A 19887-nucleotide genomic window follows, 5' to 3' on the forward strand; every position below is an offset into this window, starting at 1 on the left:
GGCATTTAGGTATTAATGCCAATAGTTTGAAAATCGACTTGCTTCTTGTCGCTATGTACTACAGCTTATACTAAAAAAGCATGCTATATTGGACATGTTATATATCCAGTACATAATAAGCCTTGGCTTTCTGGTGCTACTTATGTTATCTCCGATGGTTCAGTGTTGAACTGTTATATCTGCTGCAATAAAAAAAAATCTCATTATAGTAACTGTTAATTTAGAGAAAGACGTAGATAAGCATTAGACCATTAGCTTCCATCACATCTGTTTATGTATTAATCAAAACACATTTCTGTCACAAAGTTATCACAAAATCATAACACGCCAAATTACTTCCACAGAAACAATTTAAGCAAGCTTACTTGTCATCCACTAAGCTTTGTACATCCAGCAATTCCACTAAGCTTCGTACATCCCGTAAAGCTGATAACGTTCGTGAAACTGAGACAAAAATATTCAACTGTATCAATACAATATTAAACCAAGTGCATATGCCACATAATATAACGGAAACATGAAGAATGGTTACTATAAGACCACTTTTGGCTGTCTTTCAATGAAATACACTGAGGTAGCACAAGTTCAAAAGCCAATTCTTATGCACATGCAAATTCCTATAATCATTATAATTTGAAGTGAAGGCAGAAATATGCAAACAACATTATAAGTCATAGCTCATTCCAAGGAATTTGCTCAACAAGAATATAGAGTGAAGTTTCACATGTGCAAAAGACAAAATTCTAATCGGAACATTTAGAAAAATTAGGAATAAAAAAACAATAATTAACTAGAGGACATGTAAAGCATGGTAATTTAAAACCAGACATGCATAGATTGTTTATAATCACCTTCCAGGGTCATGAAACTTTTGCCTGTTTGAACAGGAACACATCTTGGTCAAATTAAGGATCCGGCAGATCTTCATATTTGTTGGCCTGAAAGGGTTGCAACGAACCCCAAGTTCTACCAACTTTCAATTTGACATGCAGAGGAACTGGATAACAAATAGTTGAACAATTAAAAGCTGTACTTGGACTAAGTATTACATTTAGAAACAATAAAATATATATACCAATAAGCGACACAGCATTTTCCATGCTTGTCTGTAACAGAAAAGCAGCTTTCTTTATCACAGTAGGATCAACTTCCAGTACCAATTCATCATGTACCTACATAAAAAAAGAAAAAAATAAAGAATCTCTCAATGTTCAAGTATGTGTCTTATCGTGAGTAAAGTGATACATGCTGCACTAACAGATTTAATCAGTTTCACTCAGAATATATACAAGCACACACACACAGATAAATATACATATATATTAACTATTCATATCACTTCTACGTTTCTATGTTTCCCGTAGGATTACTTCAAATAGTATCAATAACTTTTAGTAAGGAAACTAATAGACGATTAAGTAAAAAGAAACTTCAAGCAACCTGCAATAGAATTCGGCAGCGACCCTTCAGTTTATGAATATTTGTTGCAAGTGAAGAAGTTGAATCCGGCCACTGAGCTCCATCAACTATTACGGAGTAAATATTTATCATTGCAATCTTAATTATGTCAGCAGCTGATCCCTATCAAATAAAGACATTAGTCCATGACTATTGCACACTTAACACACCTTAGGGAGGGAAATAGTTGTACCTGACATATAGAATTTACAGCCTGTCTCTGTGCCTTTGATTTTTCCTTGCTGTTCCCAAATTTTATTTTTGATAAAAATCGTTTTCTTCCTTTAAGGGTTTCCACATATCTGTGACACAAAAATATGTAGGCAATTAACAATTTTACAGTGCTAATAAGACACCGTTTTTCTCTATTGGCATAGCTCATGTATCTTTCTTATGATTTTAGCCTATAAGTGAAGAGTTGGCAACAGTGCATTACATTTTCATCCCTGAAAGAAACTAACAAGACAAAAAGAATGCTACATTCACACAACCCCTCTTTTTAATGGTGAGAGGCTTTTTCCTACATTATTTTTCCTAACAAGAAACAAAAAACAATTCTGAGTACAAAACAAAAACAATAAAATACGCGACTACTTTCCTAGTACACCAAGAAAAACAACAAAGTATTAATACATAAAAGATATGATACCTTCTCTACAACATAGAAAAGCCTATTCACGTGTAAGTAACAGAAACCAAATCTACATGGATTTTGTAAGCAGTAGCTATCTTTATCTAAATAAGTCAAACAAATTGATAGTATAAAAAAAACAGTAATTAAATCTTCACCCTTTCTTGCGGCAATATGCAACTGCTTCATTGAGCCAAGAAGCAATTCCAGGAAAAGAACTTTTGAAGTTTTGAATTTTCTGAGAAGCTTCCTGGGGACTGCAATCCAGTTGTTCAGCAAGGCTATTGGCACCCATTCCATAGAGAATTCCATACACCAACCTTTTGGTCTGATCTCGTACATCAGAACTAATACAATCTTCTGACAGTCCAGTCCATCTAGCTGCAATCATTGTGAAGACATCGCCATGGGGCTTACTAAGGAGTTCAATGAGTGAGGAATCCTTAGAAAAATGGGCCATTACCCGCAGTTCTATTTGAGAATAATCTGCGGTCAGCAGTATCCATTTGTCCTGCATAATTTTATAAAAAAAGAATCAACTGATGTAAATGAAGAGCATGTTGTGTTTTTGGCTCGTTGATGCATGTTGGAGTTAGGATTCAGTAATCAAATCCAGGTTTAGAAAGGAAATAAGTTAGCACAGCTTTTCTATATGTTTTAGGATAGTATATCTTCCAATATTCTATTAGGATTTGTGTTAGGTTTAGTAATCCTAGTCCATATTGTATCAAGCAGCCCCTATTGATATAAATAGGGCTGCAGGGAGGTTTTTAGAGACAGAGACAGAAACCCTAAAGGGAGAGCTAAGGGTGATAGAGAGATAGGAGCTAGACAGGGAGGGGTTAAGGTCTACAATAAGTACTTGTACCTAAATTCTTCAGTACTAGTAAATCTCTCAAGAGAGATCACAGTGGAGGTATGCTTCAGCTGAACCACTATAACTTTGGTGTGTTTCTGTTTACTCTTCTTTGCTTATATCGCAAATAACTATTAAGATCTAAAGACGCTTATAACAACACGTGGTATCAAGAGCTGGTTTATTTTGCGATGTCGATTGGCAAAGGAATGGCTGAGGCAGGAGAGGTGAGAGCGTCCATAAAGCTATTCAATGGCAAGGACAACTTCACGCTTTGGCAGAGGAAGATGAGGAACGTTCTGATCCAGCATAAGGTTGATGTAGCTCTTGAAGAATCAAAGCCTACAGCAATGTCTGATGCAGATTGGGCAGAAAAGTGTAAGATAGCAAAGAGTTGCATTGAGTTGCATCTTGCTGATAATGCTGTGCTGCAGATCGGAGAGGAGCTGACTGCAAAGCAGGCATGGGACAAGCTGCAAAGCGTTTATATGGGTACAACCATCAGCAACAAGCTACTCTTGAAGGAACAACTCTTTGGACTCAAGATGGAGGAAGGGGATGATCTTACTGATCATATATCCAAGTTTCAGAACTGCATAATTAACTTGGAGAAGGTTGGGGATAAGATGGGAGATGAGGACTCGGTTATGATGTTACTACAGTCTTTGCCATCATCATTCAAACACTTCAAGACCACCATGATATTCAACAAAGAGACCATCACACTTACAGGAGTGTGTGAGAACCTGGAACAATATGTCAGGATGCAGAGGGAAGACGATAATTCCCAAGCACGAGGACTGAGTGTCAGAGGGAAGGAGAGAGGAAGGTCTAAGAGTAAAGGTGGTGGATTTGAAGACAAGGGCAGGTCTAAATCCAAGGGAAAAGGCAAAGAAAAGAAGAAGGATGGTTGCTTCGTATGTGGTTCACCCGACCACTGGAAAAGAAATTGCAAACAATGGAAGGAGAAGAAGGCGCAGATGCTTGGAGGAAGCTCCCAGTCAGCCAATGTCGTTATTGGGAATGATAGCGATGATGGAGAACTCCTTGCAATCTCAGCCAGCTCCGGCGCGCCTAGACATTGGACCTTGGACACAGCCTGCACATTTCACATGTGTGCACACAGAGATTGGTTTGACACATATGAAGAGAGGGACACCGGATCAGTTTTGATGGGGAATGATTCACCAAGTAGAATCATGGGAATCGGCACAGTAAAGATCTCAATGTATGATGGCATTGTCAGAACATTGGGAAAGGTCAGACACATTCCACATTTGAGCAGAAATCTGATTTCTCTAAGTCTATTGGATAGGGAAGGATTGTGGTATAAAGGTAACAATGGAGTGCTCAAAGTCGGAAAGGGTCAGTTGGTCTACATGAAAGGTGTGTTGCAGCCTGATAATATGTATAAACTCACAGGTTCTACAATAGTAGGTGGAGCATCAGTTTGTACGGAAGAAGACAAGACTGAGCTCTGGCATAGACGGCTAGGGCACATGAGTCAAAGGGGGCTGCAAGAATTACATAAGCAAGATAAGCTAGAAGGCATAACGAGTTGCAGCCTTGACTTCTGCAAGTATTGCACACTCGGCAAGCAGACCAAGGTATCATTCAAAGTGAGCAGCAGTGAGAACAAATCCAAAGGAGTATTAGACTATATTCACACAGATGTTTGGGGGCCTGCATCAACAAAATCGTTGGGTATGGCCAGATACTTTGTCTCTTTCATAGATGATTTTTCAAGGAAGGTTTGGGTTTACTTTATGAAGTCAAAAGATGAGGTCTTTCCAAAGTTCAAGGAGTGGAAGGCTGAAATCGAGAACCAAACGGGCAGGAAAATCAAAGTGTTGAGAAGTGACAATGGAGGTGAATATATAAGTAAGCAGTTCTTACAATTCTGCAAGGATGAAGGCATTACAAGACACTTTACTGTTAAGAAAACTCCCCAGCAAAACGGTGTTGCAGAGAGGATGAACAGAACTCTCTTGGAGAGAGAAAGAAGCATGAGGCTTCATGCAGGGTTGCCTGAAGAGTTTTGGGCAGAATCGCTTAATCATGCTTGTTACTTGATTAATCGATCACCTTCAAAGGCTATTAACTTCAAGTGTGCAGAGGAGGTATGGTCTGGAAAACCAGTTGATTATTCCAATTTAAGAGTGTTTGGATGCAGCGCCTTTGCGCATATTCCCAAGGATGAAAGAACCAAGCTGGAACCAAAGTCACTTGAATGTGTGTTTATTGGTTTTCAGAGAGGAGTAAAAGGTTATAAGTTGTGGGATATAATCAATGAGAAAAGAGTGCTCAGCAGGGACGTTGTTTTTGATGAGAAGACTATGCCGTTAAATATAGAAGCTAATAGTAAGGAGGAGAAGATGACTGTTGCTGAAAAAGATGAAGAAGCAATCGAGATATCATTAGCTAAACGATCAGTTGAAGATTCTCAAGCTCAGGTGGAGCAAGTAGGGAATGATCAAGTAGCCATTGAGGAACCAGAGCAGCAACAACAGTCACCAGTTAGGGCTCAGGGGGAGCAGTCCCCACGTAGGGGTCAAAATCCTCCCATCCCACAAGAACCTGAGCCAATGAGGCGAGTCATAGCACTTGACAAACCAAAGAGGAATTTAAAGAAGGTACAACGGTATGGATTTGAAACCGAAGAAGATGTGAGTCATGCTCTGACCATAAGTCAAGGTGATCCAACTACTTATCAAGAAGCTATAGAAAGCGAAGAAAGGGAAGGTTGGATTGGTGCTATGGCAGAAGAGATGGAATCTCTGCATAAGAATTCCGTGTGGGAGCTGGTTCCTAAACCCAAAGAAAGAAAACTTGTTGGCTGCAAGTGGGTGTTTAGGAAGAAAGAAGGAATACATGATGATGATGCCATAAAGTACAAAGCACGTCTTGTGGCAAAAGGGTATTCGCAGAAAGAGGGAGTGGACTATGACGAGATTTTCTCTCCGGTGGTCAAACATACTTCAATACGGTTGTTGTTGTCTATAGCAGCTCAGTATGATATGGAGATTGAGCAGATGGATGTTAAAACTGCGTTTCTTCATGGGGACCTCGAAGAAGACATTTACATGTCGCAGCCGGAGGGTTTTGTCGAAACAGGGAAAGAGAATCTGGTTTGTCGACTAAAGAAGTCTCTATATGGACTCAAGCAATCGCCAAGGCAGTGGTACAAGCGTTTCGACACATACATGCTGAAGATAGGCTACACAAGGTGTCAATATGACTGCTGCGTTTACTACCATGTATTCGAAGATGAGGAGGTAATTCTACTACTACTGTATGTAGATGACATGCTGATTGCATGCAAGGATATGTTGAAAATTCAGAAACTTAAGGAAAAGTTGGGGGCTGAATTCGACATGAAAGATCTAGGAGCTGCACAGAAGATCCTTGGAATTGAAATAAGAAGGGATAGAAACACAAGTGAAATATGGCTGTCACAAGAGAAGTACATTATGAAGGTACTTGAACGGTTCAACATGGATGAAACTAAGGTTGTTTCTACCCCATTAGCTGCACACTTTCGGCTGAGTGCAGAGCATAAGCCATCAAATCAAAAGGAGATTGATGCGATGAAGAATGTTCCATATGCTAATGCAGTAGGGTGTCTCATGTATGCAATGATATGCACAAGACCAGATTTAGCTCAAGCATTGAGTGTTGTCTCTAAGTATATGTCAAATCCGGGAAAGCGTCATTGGGAAGCAGTGAAGTGGATTCTGAGGTACTTAAAGAGAACTAGGCAGTTTGGAATCAAGTTTGAAAGAAAACAAGAAGAAGCTTGTGTGGCTGGTTTTGTTGACTCTGATTTTGCAGGAGACTTAGATAGAAGAAGGTCTACAACAGGTTATGTTTTCACTTGTGGTGGAGGGCCTGTGAGCTGGAAAGCAAATCTTCAAGAGGTTACAGCTCTATCTACTACTGAGGCAGAGTATATGGCGTTGACAGAAGCTTCTAAGGAAGCTATTTGGTTGAATGGACTGGCAGGACAGTTTGGTATTCACCAGGAAGGTGTGGTAGTGAAGTGTGACAGCCAAAGTGCCATACATTTGGCGAAGAATCAAGTGTTTCATGCAAGGACAAAGCACATTGATGTTCGCTATCACCGGATCAGAGATTGGATAGAAGCTGGATATATTATTGTGGAGAAAGTTCACACAAATGACAATGCAGCAGATTGTCTAACAAAGCCAGTTTCTGTAGAGAAGTTCAAGCACTGCTTGAACTTGCTTAGTGTCACAACATGCTGAGTTGTGGTGGAGCACCTCCTCACTTGAGGTGTGATGAGGCAAGAGGAGTATTGCCAAGGTGAATGATCTTGGAGGTTTGTTCAGGGTTACTTCAAGAGATACAAGACATCCTGAAGGTTGCAACAATCATTTGGTATCAACTCACCAAGGTGGAGATTGTTGTGTTTTTGGCTCGTTGATGCATGTTGGAGTTAGGATTCAGTAATCAAATCCAGGTTTAGAAAGGAAATAAGTTAGCACAGCTTTTCTATATGTTTTAGGATAGTATATCTTCCAATATTCTATTAGGATTTGTGTTAGGTTTAGTAATCCTAGTCCATATTGTATCAAGCAGCCCCTATTGATATAAATAGGGCTGCAGGGAGGTTTTTAGAGACAGAGACAGAAATCCTAAAGGGAGAGCTAAGGGTGATAGAGAGATAGGAGCTAGACAGGGAGGGGTTAAGGTCTACAATAAGTACTTGTACCTAAATTCTTCAGTACTAGTAAATCTCTCAAGAGAGATCACAGTGGAGGTAGGCTTCAGCTGAACCACTATAACTTTGGTGTGTTTCTGTTTACTCTTCTTTGCTTATATCGCAAATAACTATTAAGATCTAAAGACGCTTATAACAACAGAGCATACATCAAAAGGAGCAAAGAAAAAAAATAACAGAACACCAATATCCTCCAACGCAAGTAAGCAGGATTCTATTAAAATAAGCTCAGTATTTAAACTTTAAAGAAAGATGGATGTTAGCCAAGGAATCAGAGAGAAAAAAAAATGAAGGATCTCTTTGGGATTGATTCTGTTCCAGATTACTCCAAGTTTGCGCTAGAAATCTAATAATCACACATACAGCGCCTTTGATGAAATGAGCAAAGATCGTACCTGAGTGGGTATAAAGTACTCCCGAGCATTAATTTTGTAATGATCAATGTCAGTTTTGCTCCCATTTTCATCCTTGTTCATTTCAAAGTCAACCATATGTTCCACACACTGCAAAGCCCATAAAAATAAAATAAAATGACTCATAAGACCATTTAATTTCGAGTTTCCAAAGCAACAGGGGAAAGAACAAAATGATTTCTCCTGAAAACACATACCTGGAGATTAGGTTCCTCCATTGAAAGCCGACCAGTAGCTGTTGATGTTTGGAGCCAATGACCGTGTAATGTGTACTTCTGCGTCTTCACTGACAGCCTAGCAAGTGAACAGATGGATCCCAAAGTACAATTTAAGAGTTTTGCCAATGTACGATGCTCTTTGATAACGGGTATAATAGGATGCTCGTCCCTGAAATTAAATCAAAGCTGCTTAAATGAAAGATAGCGTGAAATATATCAAAATGCAACAACCATGAGAGAAGAACATCGATCATTATATAGCTACATGACTGACAGGAAGTGCGCTCCAGTACAAAAGATTTAAAATAACGACCAAGATGATAAAAAAGGAAAGGTCAGGCACATGTATTCTCTACTTACATATCCAGTCAAGATATCAAAACAAATAGGACAACAATATGAATCACTGTATTCAAGCAATGCAAACAACAACAAAAAAAACAAATAGACTGGATTAGTTAGTGCTTAAACAACAACGATAGTGATGCAAATTAACCTTAGAACAGGTAATGTAATGAAGTAAAACAATAGAAAAGAAGTGACTCCTGACCTTAGTAGATCCAAGCAATGCTTGTCAGTACTTGGATGTTGTTTTCCCTTGTTGCACACCTCTGGTATGGGCAGCTTTAAGTGTTCATACAGCACAGTGGCAATATCAGATGCTGTAGATAATGAAAAAGTCCTGCCAGCCAGTTTATAAGCTTCCTTCTCAAGATGCCTCAGCTTTTTCCCCAGTACATTACGTGCTTGCAGACATCCTTCCATGTCAAGACCCACTCCCCAAAGCTCCATGTCGGCAAGAATATTAACCTTAAGGATAAATGAAGCAGTAAGATAGTGTCAAAGTACACTAGCAAAGAAGGATAGGTTCTGGTTTATTCCAAAAAGGGGAGAAAAGTGATTTATTCGACATAAGTGGTTGGGCACTGGTCCCCAAGCACCCAATTAAATTTCTGCATGAATTTATACAAGCATAAGCCACTACAAGAGAGGCAGGCAGCCTTGTTGGAATAATTTTACACCTATTTCAAGGTACTTCACTAAGTTATTTCCATATATGTTTCCTTTCCACTCAAAATGAATCATTAGAGTGGTGTAATGGGGAAAGCAGACACTTCTAAAAAAACTTTACTACGAGGTTCATCATAAGTATTATCTTAACACTTTCCAAAAAGATCACTTTGGAATCAGCAAATTCTGGTCTGATTTTATTCCAATATCCTGAATTATTTGATAGTATGCACCGACATAAAAAAAGCACCATATATAAATTAAATCAGATAAGATTAAGGAAATTACCAGTGGAACTTCAATATTTATAAGTGACTCAGTAAGGTTTTCAGAAACAAGCAACTTCCACAAAACTGAACATAAGGCTCGTGTTTGTGCAACTCGACGGCAGCAACCATTATGTGCAGCTCTTCGCATCTGATTTTTCCACCTGCCGTTTCGAGTTGCAGTTGCTGCAGCGTCGCTAGATAACCTTTTCTTAACTTCCTACAACCATTTAAAAGCCTCATAAGGCAAAGTGATAAAGAATAACACCAAAGTATTACTTAAAACAAAAACATTCAAAAGATCAAGCAGTTAACAATTTTTGCCAGTAAGATATGCTTTAATGGAAAAACAAAAGGACATCTCATCCAAAAGTCAAAAGAAAATGCTCAAATTCTATTTTACCTTTTCCAGGTTTGGACTGGAGTTTTTCTCCTCATCAGGCCAAAGAATCCAGGCCACAATGGACATGTCAATGCCATCTTGTATGTGAACCGGTGGCAACAATATGAACGAGGTGTCTATAATTTGAAAACAAATACTTTTCCCCGCAAGACTCGGACAACCAAATCTCTGAATTTGAACTGCAGGGCATTTTAGTGCCTGAATCTGACTTTTCAACATCCAAGTAAATTTCCTGACACCTCTTTTCCCCATGATTTCACCAATTCTGCTCCATCTACATCTAGCCAGCCCCAACATATCATCAAGAGGTAACACATTAGTTCTATCACCTGATGCAGTCAAACACAGGCCTTCATCTTTACTGCTGCTGCCAGACCACAGCAGATCCTTAGGAATGTTAACATAGTATACAGGAGAATTTTCCCAACAGATAGCCATTCCATGTATTTCAAAAGGAGCAGCAGAGTTCAATTCTGATCTTTTGTTGTAGTGGATATCAAAATGGAACTCTGAGGTATTTTCCCATATATTAAAAAATGAATCAATTCCACCAGGAGTATATATTGCATGAATAGGGCCCTTTTCACAAGCCGGACCCTTACCAAGAGACAAATTTTTCCCTTCACAGCTTGCCAGCTTGTTAGGATCTAATGATTCACGGAATGTCCTATTTCTATCGCCTAAGCTGTCTACCTTGATCGAATTGGTCAAGTCAGCAATTTTGGTTTGATGAACAGTATTTAGCTCCTCCCTAGGGGAACCAGACCCTTCAATTGGTACTACCGAATTTTCAGCCCCAAAGTTCATTTTCATGGCACCACTTGAATTTACTTCTCCTGAAGCCACCACCATACCAATATCTGATGTTTTTGTCAAGTTCTCTCCTGATACAACCTTATCAGAAGGAGCCCTTCTTTCCAAAGATGGTTTAGGAGCATCGTCCACATGGTCATTAACAAAGCTACTAGTATTTTCATCACCAGAGGAATTTATTGTTCCTTGCATACTGGGACTTCCACCAGCAGTCGGAAATAATGGTTGAGAAAACTGGGGGACCTCCAATCCAAGAGATTTAAAGGCCGAGAAGGCAGCAACTCTGGCCTCTTCAGCCTTTTCAAGAACTATTTTGTGTGCCCCCTTCTTGATCTTTTTGGCTACTCCTACTTGGATGCGTCTTTGAGCTGAACCTTCTACAGTCAACTTGCCAATATTAGGAGTGCATGCACATTACAAAAACGATGAAGAATTGCATTTTAAAGAAACAGTTTCTGATAAAAAAACATCATTTACATAAACTATTGTTTATTAAGAAAATAGTCTCTGCAATAATTGCCAGGCTGCCACAACACAGTACAAATTTAGGCATTTGAGGAAACATACAAGCAGGTAACAACTACTTTCAGAATATATGATGGGACTAGTAATTTCTGCGCAGTTAATTGCAAAATGAGAAGGAGCATCATCACATAAAGGTTTTAAATGTTTACGCTTCAACATTTCACAGAAGATTAAAAAAAACAATTCTGGAAGAAGGGTAATATGATATTCAGTAGTTATACTTTAAAAAAAAATTGTTTATCGAAATCTTTAAACCCAACCCACCCATATGTCCGTGAGATTTAAACCCATGACCTCAACAATGAATGCCCTTCATTGTAAATAGATTTTAATACCATGCTATGAAACTATTGTACAGCATATGTTCCTTGTAATTATCACAAATCAATCATTAGCTGATAATGCATACCTCATCAGGAAAGTGAAATGTCACTAAAAATTATTAAATTCACTAATCATTATGAACCAACAACTACAGTCTACATATAACCAGGCCATGAAACTACCTTGGGCTTCCCACGATGAAGATTCAAAAAGAGCTTTGACGATTTCAGGGACGGATGCTTCAGCAATAGCTAAAGGTGCCCGTAAACCAGCTTTATATAGTGCCCTTGCTCGAGAGCCCTACAGATACCAGATCTAGTCAGAAAATACTGATATATAAACTAAAGGCATTTGACAATGAATATCTCGTTTAACCACAATTTACAAATGAAATAGTACCTTGACAAATGGAATTGTAGTCAGTTCTACAATCTCTGCCCTCACTCCGAATGAGACACGGTTTTGGAACTTTCCAACCAGGCCTTCCAAGTCATGCCATCCAAGCCTCTCGCAAAACATAGTTACCATAGATGCAAATCTTCCAGCATTCTCTTGTAACGCCTGGACCATACCTCTAGCCACTTTAAAAGCTTCACAGACCTCATTGATAGCCACTTCCTACACCCATATTAAAGAGTATGTATTTAGCAAAACATAAAACCAAACAAATAAAAAAATTCCAACAAATCTTACAACTTATGCAGAAGAAAAGCCACTTCATATATAAAAAGGAAATTAATTTTAAACCTCGTACAGGACACTAAAACAAAACACCCGGCAAGCGACCAGTAAAGTTGGATGTCACCTTCCCAACACTGGGAACCAGAGGGAAAAGAAAGTGAACACAAGGGAATAATTGTGAATGCAGATTACACAGCATATCTGTTTGTCTATCAGGCAATGACATCAAATTTCGTTTCCTGCGTATATCAGACTCAGGAAGACAAGAGTGGTACCTGAACTAGCCTTGACAAGATGAGAGCAACATATAACCTTTTACACACTCGAACTTTTTGATCATCCGGAAGCACAGTATTCTTTGTAGTCCCAAGTCGGTTTTCATAATTGTTATGCAACGATTTCATATTTTCTCTCATCCTATTTGATGACCGCATAGGTGCACCATGTGCCATTCGCATCAAAAATGGCTCTGTCACTCCAACGCGATTGCCAACAGACTGAATAATCATGAAAAAAAACCCAAGACCGCAACAATTGTGAATTCCATGATATAATCTCTATAGGAGTTCTATTAATGAATCTGTGAAGAACATGAGCAGTGATATTATTATATTATTTGATGCGACATCTCCTAGAACATGTATCCATACAGATCAAAGGCATTTGCAATTGGTGCGATATATTTGGTGTGATACTTTACCATTAAATTATACTAAAGAAAAGAACAAAATCTCACAGTTTTTTAGGATACTGATGACTATAAGTGTGCTAAAAAGGCATCTGCAATTGAGTAAAAGTTCAAACCACCTCAAGTTTTTACCACTCTGATCAGGTGTGGTCCACTCATCTCAAATTTCTAGCTTTAGATATTGTCATAACTCATAAGCTCATGGCATAGAACAAGCTCACACTAACATAGGCTCCATTAAATTTCTAAATATACAGAGAGAGAGAGAGAGAGAGAGAGAGAGAGAGAGAGAGAATTAGTCATATGGTAACTTGGTACGAAGCAATTTACCTGGTCAAGAGAAGACAATTCCATGAACCGTTCATAATACAGTTCCCAATCAGGCTCAACATCAACATTTATTGGTGTTACTAGGTAAACCAAATGCAAATCAGAAGCAAGTACAAAGCCTTCTCTTGCTCTTGAAAGATCCTCCAGCACAATCTAAAGAACCAACAGAAAAACTATGATCAATGTCTTATTACAACACCTAAAGTTCAATTACTAGGGATAAGCTAAACCTTAAAACAACATAACCAGTCGCCAACAATTGAAACAATGATAATTTTTATCTCAATACCATACAGATTGCAAAAGATATTTCGAAATGATTAAAGAATACAATATCCACTGATAACTTTTATATTAATACCATACAAATTGCAAAAGATATTTGGAAGTAATTAAACAACACGATAAAGAACCATACAAGTGATTCTTCAGGACACAGAGAACTGCCAAAAGCTGCACGTCCAAGGGGTGTAGTATTGTATAGTTTCGTATCATCATTCCATTCTAGAAATTTCCTATGGCACAACCACCGGAGAGATTCCTGTGCTGATTTCACCACATCCTGAAAAGGTTTAGTGGAGTTTAAAAGTGTGCACCTAACATACCGATGAATGTCCTTAGCAGTTTGAACAATGCCCCCTGCTACAACTTCTAAGATTGCGTGAGTCATTCCGTTCATATCTTCAGATAAACAAGAGCGCAAAGGCAGACAGCTATCATTAAGAACTCCCATGATCCTTTTGATCTCCTCTGGCTTGCAAATAAGTACCTGGTAAAATTAAATGAGAAAATGCAATAAAACAGACTTGAAATGGACAAATTTATCAACAACGATGATAATAAAAGAATAAAAATAATATGATAAAACAAACAAAGTCAAACAGGAGTTAAGTAATACAGTCAGTTAGTCACATAAGGAGTATCAAGTCCATCAAAGACATACACTTTCTCCCTTTGTATCTATGCCAGTACGACCAGCCCGACCAGCCATTTGCCTGTACCGAGTCCCATCTATAAAATCACGACCAACACGGGGCTGACGGAAAATGACTCTCCTAGCTGGCAGATTAACACCAGCTGCTAAGGTAGATGTGGCAGTTAGGACGCGTACAAGGCCTTTACGGTAACAGGTTTCAACAATCTCTCTTTCCTCAACCTAAGAGTAAACCAGACAAACCCATCAGCAACAGAGATCATATACAAAATGGAAAAAAAAATTATAGGGAGACAAATAGGAAAACTAAATGGTCAAGCACGTGGAAGAGAATACTAAAAGAATACCGTGAGCCCAGCGTGGTGGTAGGCAACTCCAGAAGGAAGGGTTTCTTCTAATATTGGATCCAGACCAGCAGGACACAGTCGTAAGGAATCAATAGCCAATGTCACATCATTGAATTCATTGTCATCAGTGCGAGTATTGACTGTAAATTTCTTAAGGAATCTTGAAATATGCCTCGCTGTTGATTCACATCCTTTTCGACTAGAGCAAAATATTAACACGGAAAATCCCTCTTGTACAACCTGAAGATGCACTATTTCAGTTCATAATTGATCAAACTAAATTTTTTTTCCCGAAGGATAATTGAACCCAAATTGAAAATAGAGCCAGATTCAATAAAAAATCAAATAATAATAATAATTTCCTTATATAATTTCCCTACCTCATTGCACAGTTCCACAACATGATCTGGATCTTTACCACCAAGGTCAACTGCTTTTGGGATTGTTCTAATAATCTCCATTTTCTTGTTATAAATGATATTCCCCACTTTAATGTATTCTTCTAGTGGTACCGGTCGAAATTCTGTCTGATAGAGGGCAGCCTGCGTGCATACATGTCAATAGTACGGAAATATACAAAATGTGGGTTCTGTATACAAAAATGGGAAAATGTATTCTATAACACCATAAGATCCTTTCCACACTCGAAAATAGAGAACTTTTAATCATGAGTAAACCTCAGTTCCAACTGAGCAAATCTCATTTTTTTACAAACTTTGCTGTGAAGTTGGAGTAAAGGTTGCAGGTGTTAAGGGCGACTACAATGAAAAATCTGCTCAACAAAGATACAGAGGAGGGTAATATATATTGTTCCACTTACTTGAAGCCAATCAGCCACTGCTGCCACATTTGGCATAGTGGCGCTCATACCAACAATTTGCAAACCATGAGCAGGGTCAGCCTTACCGCTGCTCACGCCTGAACTTTCTCCACTACTTGATTCAGATATTCCATCACCAGCTGCATAACGAAGTTTTGTCAACAGAAGTTCCAGAAGGTAACCTCTACTTGGATCACCAACCTGTTGTCATTGTTAGCATGAAAAGCGTTAATAAAATCCACCCCAAAAAAAATAGACCCAAAAAGATATTAGCAAACTGCAAAGGCATATTGATGGGAAACTGTAAATCCATAACAGGCTGTTGATATATAACCCAAGAGATATGGCTCAAGTACCATGTGCAGTTCATCTATCACGACAATCCCGATTTCTGAAAGACGGCCCTCTTCTAGCAGCTTGTTTACTAAAAAGTTTGCTTTTTCTATTGTGCAGACAGCTACAGAGGTGTCTTTGGGAAGTGTACCACCACCTTGGTTCCCATAATAACTACGAACACGCTTACCAAGTGGTTCAAGAAGTAACTCCACGTGTTCTGCCTGTGCCAATCCAGAAAGAGAATTGAAAACATTAGATTATCTATAGCCAGAAGAATGATCTCATCTTACAAATTTTGAAAGAAGCTAAAAATGTTACCTTTTCCGCACAAAGTGATACATAGGGAAGTACGAGCAAAGCTATTTTTCCAGATGACAAGACCTGCCGTAGCATCAGAATTTCTGCAACAAAACTTTTACCTGCACTGTGGATGTGCAAAGGGAGCACGATTATGAAACATATAAATACCATACCAATGAAAAGAAATTATATACCAATTTCACATAATAATTCCAAATTTTAGATGTGGAACAGCTATTTATAAAAGATTATCTATACTAACTCATCAAATAAAATAAATAAATAAATAAAAACACTGCAACTTGCTCAGATATTGACTTTACATGAGCCTTATCATACAAAAGAAATAGCATACACAACACTGCTAGAAGAAACTAATCATATCACAGAGGAGCATTCAAAAGCGCTCACATGATAGAAAAGCTAAGGTAAAATACCAATTGCATAACTACCTAGTTGACGCACAATACACAAGATTCCTTCTCTGCAACACACCATCAACCTGAAGGCATTCAACCTGAAAGATAGAATGGATATACATTACACTTCAAACTAGTTGGTAAACACAACAAGCCAGACATAGCTATAGGAAAGAGATGCATGTCCAGTATACTAAGCCCCAGAATCAATGAAATTTTAGTCAAACAGCAAGACAAGCAATCATTTGCTTAAGACCAAACCACAACACAGAACATTTTAACGAAATGGAATACATTTGTGTGAAAAAATAAATTAATAATAATCAATTTGGGCGCCAGTTCACAAAGTCTGAAAGATACCTGCCAAGGATAAAGTTTTGAAATTCCTTTCTTTCTATATATGCTGCATATTTCTGGAGCAAGCCAACCATCTAGATCCAGACAATCTTTCAGTGGCACAAAACTGGAAGGTGTACTCGCTTCGCTCGATTCACACATACCATTCAACTTAATGACTTCATCACCTTGTGAAGAAAATGTCGGGTCACCATTATCCCTGGTACACAAATTCTTCAGTTTGGTCACTGCACTAACAGGATCAGCATCTTGCACTTGATTTGCCTGAGATTTGTTGCAACGACCCATAGTGATATCATGTCTTAGACCTTTGGGATCTACAATACTGGATTCAGATTGCTCACCACCTGCATAAGCTGTGATTTTTAGATTAAACACATTCATATGATGTGGCATACTTCCATTCGAAATCTTGTCCTCACGAGAGAAATCAAAATGTTTAACAGGCAGTGGGGAAACTTTTTTAAAGAAGTCATTCCTGTGCTTTGCAGTTGGATCCAAATCAGCACCATCACCCATATGTTCACATTTGTCTGACATTTCATTCGGCTTCCCATTACAGTGTGCATTTCTTAAATTGCACGAGTTTTTACCATGATATTGGCTATCCAAAGCAGTAGTTGTTTCTGCTGCCTGGGCGCATAGACCATCAGCAAGTTGAATCGCATCATTCCAAAAGGCTTCACCGGGTGAAGATAATGAACTACCACGTGTTGAATTGGGGGTTTGGCGGACACAGGATTTAATCAATGAGCCTGGTGTGTGACAGTCAACTAGGTCTACAGACAATTTATGTGTATTACTGCACGTTTTTAAGGTTTGTCGAAGCTCGAGCAACTTATTAGGATTGGTAGCCTGGCCATCACGTCAATAAGATAATATTTCAAAAACAAGTATAAGATATAAGGAAGTAACCAAGTTTAATCACAGGTACCAAAAATTTAAAAGAGCCTTTAGCACATACCCCATCTTTATCAAAACATACAGATTGCATTGCTTCGCAGTGCTTCTCTGAAGAGCTGCTTGTTTCACGTTCCTCACGAGATTTATCACTAGTGCAATGCCTCTTTTTACACATATTACCCTCCCCATCCAGCAAAGATGGGCTAGCATGTCTCTTATGATCATTCACTTTCGGCTCCACAATAGAACTTTTGTTTGACTGAATATCACTACATATAAAAACCAATAGAATTTAAAAGAAAATAACAATTACAGAGATAGTGCATAAATAATTTAGAAGAGGTTAAGGGAAAAACCAACTCGCAATTCATGACCTGATAAATCAGTAGCATACAACAAAACAAAGTACATTACAATACCTGCAATACAAAGACAAAAAGTCATCTGCAAACTTCTTCATCTCTACATTCTCCACACTTCCTGCAGAATCCAAGCAATCCTTGGAAGAACCCCCAGCTGAAACATCAACAGCTTTGGTTAGTCCCTCCCCTATCTCCTTCTGATTTGCTCTGAAAGCCTCACACAGTTGAGAAGACGAACGGAGATGTATGGTTTCATTTCTTGAATAACTATCCATCTCCATTGCCAAATTCCTTCTAACTTGATCTTGCTGAGCCACTGAATCACCGAATTTGCACAAAGCTTTCGCAACATTATAACTCTCCGGCGATGTCTGCAGATAAATGTCCAGTGTGCCCTTGGCACTTGGTGAAGTTTCTACAGTTTTCACATCCTTTTCATTTCTCCCAGACTTCACTGCAGGTGACACAGGCTTCCGTTTCTTCGAAGCAAAGAACTGTAAATTGCAACACATAGTGAAACAAAAAACCCCCCAATGAATACAAAACGGTGCGTTTGATCAGATATAGAATTGATATCTAGGGCTACTGGAGTGTGTTCAACGCGCCCAATTCGAACCTAGAAAATCTTGAATTCTTATAATAATTCGATGAAAATAAAGACACATAGTCGAATTTGTAGTGCGATGTGAGTTTCTAGGGTTTTGTACTGCGAATTGGATAGGGAGCCCAAACCTGATTGATGCGCGAGGGAGGAGGCGAGCCAGACGCCATGGTGGAAAGCGCGGCGGTTCCACTGCGATTGGAGGAAGCTAGAAATCTCAGGCGGTTGGTGCTCTGAAGTCGACGACGGAGATGAGGTGGCTGTTGAGCTCCGGCGGAGACGAGAGTGGGAAGAGTATTCCAGAAATCAAGATTCTGTGATTTTGAGAGCGGACGCACCCGGGAATTTCAAGTTTTGGGGACCCCTCTTTGCAGTTGTGCCCGTTATTATTTCGGTATTTAATTCAAACCCAAATGTTACGAGCTTTTTATTTTTATTTTTCCGAGCCCGCCAAGTGAACTTTTAAAAGCCCACGCAGACCCGCCTAACTTCCGGCTAGCCCGCCTACTTCCCTTTTATCGACCATTTGACAAAATAATGAACTCGTTGCTTATTTAGAGACGACAAGACAAAATATTGAGTGAACTCACAAGAACGTAAACCAACTAGCCCTACATCACTAATATCAGACTACGGATGAGATTTTGATGCCCTTGGGTGGTGCGCTGATGAATATGGCCTCTTTAATTAACGTTTTATCGAATCATATTTAGTGGTTAAGTGATGGAGCTAGATCTAGGTTGCTGTTGTAGTCTAGTGGACCCTCCATCGGTCCTTTTCAACAAATACACAATAGCACAAAATTGGGGTCTTGAGGAGTGTTAAGGTCGTGGTGTTGCAACTCAAGTCTACTCAATTTGGCTGAATGGACTGTGTTTCATTCAATTTGACATAGGAAGAATGAGGAGTACGGTTACTTTTGGTATAACTATGAGACTCGAGGTTGTGTTTGACAACTTTGGCTAGCCCTCGCAGAGGTGGCAAGTTCACGTTAGGTGGTGATGAGGGCATGAGTATGACGTGGGTTGTCTAACATTGCAAATGTGGTTGGGTGTGTCATATTAGGGTGTGTCAAAAGTATGGCGTGGGTTGTCTACCATTACAAACGTGGTGTTGCGGCTCAAGTCTACTAATTAAATCGGGTTTCATT

The 19887-nt window shown here is 39.0% G+C and overlaps 1 protein-coding gene across 5 annotated transcripts; it reads right to left on the minus strand.

Moving 5' to 3' along the window:
* Nucleotides 1-34: 34 nt before the first annotated feature.
* On the minus strand, nt 35-19088 carry LOC126782999 (helicase and polymerase-containing protein TEBICHI). 5 transcript variants are annotated; one of them, XM_050508375.1, is made up of 28 exons: nt 18869-19088; nt 18194-18630; nt 17836-18043; nt 16875-17726; nt 16548-16612; nt 16114-16219; nt 15816-16016; nt 15460-15660; nt 15020-15181; nt 14640-14879; nt 14302-14514; nt 13777-14127; nt 13359-13511; nt 12616-12837; nt 12059-12277; nt 11842-11959; nt 9998-11184; nt 9617-9814; nt 8868-9127; nt 8297-8486; nt 8082-8189; nt 2248-2600; nt 1652-1760; nt 1441-1581; nt 1076-1172; nt 852-966; nt 366-444; nt 35-179 (listed from the first exon to the last, which is right to left on the minus strand). In XM_050508375.1, exons 1-27 carry the CDS (start codon nt 18905-18907, stop codon nt 369-371), a joined length of 6621 nt encoding a protein of 2206 aa, XP_050364332.1. In that variant the 5' UTR covers nt 18908-19088; the 3' UTR covers nt 35-179; nt 366-368. The 5 variants fall into 5 exon arrangements, 3 of the variants coding, with proteins under 3 accessions (XP_050364332.1, XP_050364329.1, XP_050364331.1); XM_050508372.1 differs by having other exon boundaries at nt 9998-11187; XM_050508374.1 differs by having other exon boundaries at nt 45-182; nt 9998-11187.
* Between the last annotated feature and the right edge of the window lie 799 nt (nt 19089-19887).

The sequence above is a fragment of the Argentina anserina genome, chromosome 2 (genome assembly GCF_933775445.1).
Source record: "Argentina anserina chromosome 2, drPotAnse1.1, whole genome shotgun sequence".
NCBI lineage: Eukaryota > Viridiplantae > Streptophyta > Magnoliopsida > Rosales > Rosaceae > Argentina > Argentina anserina.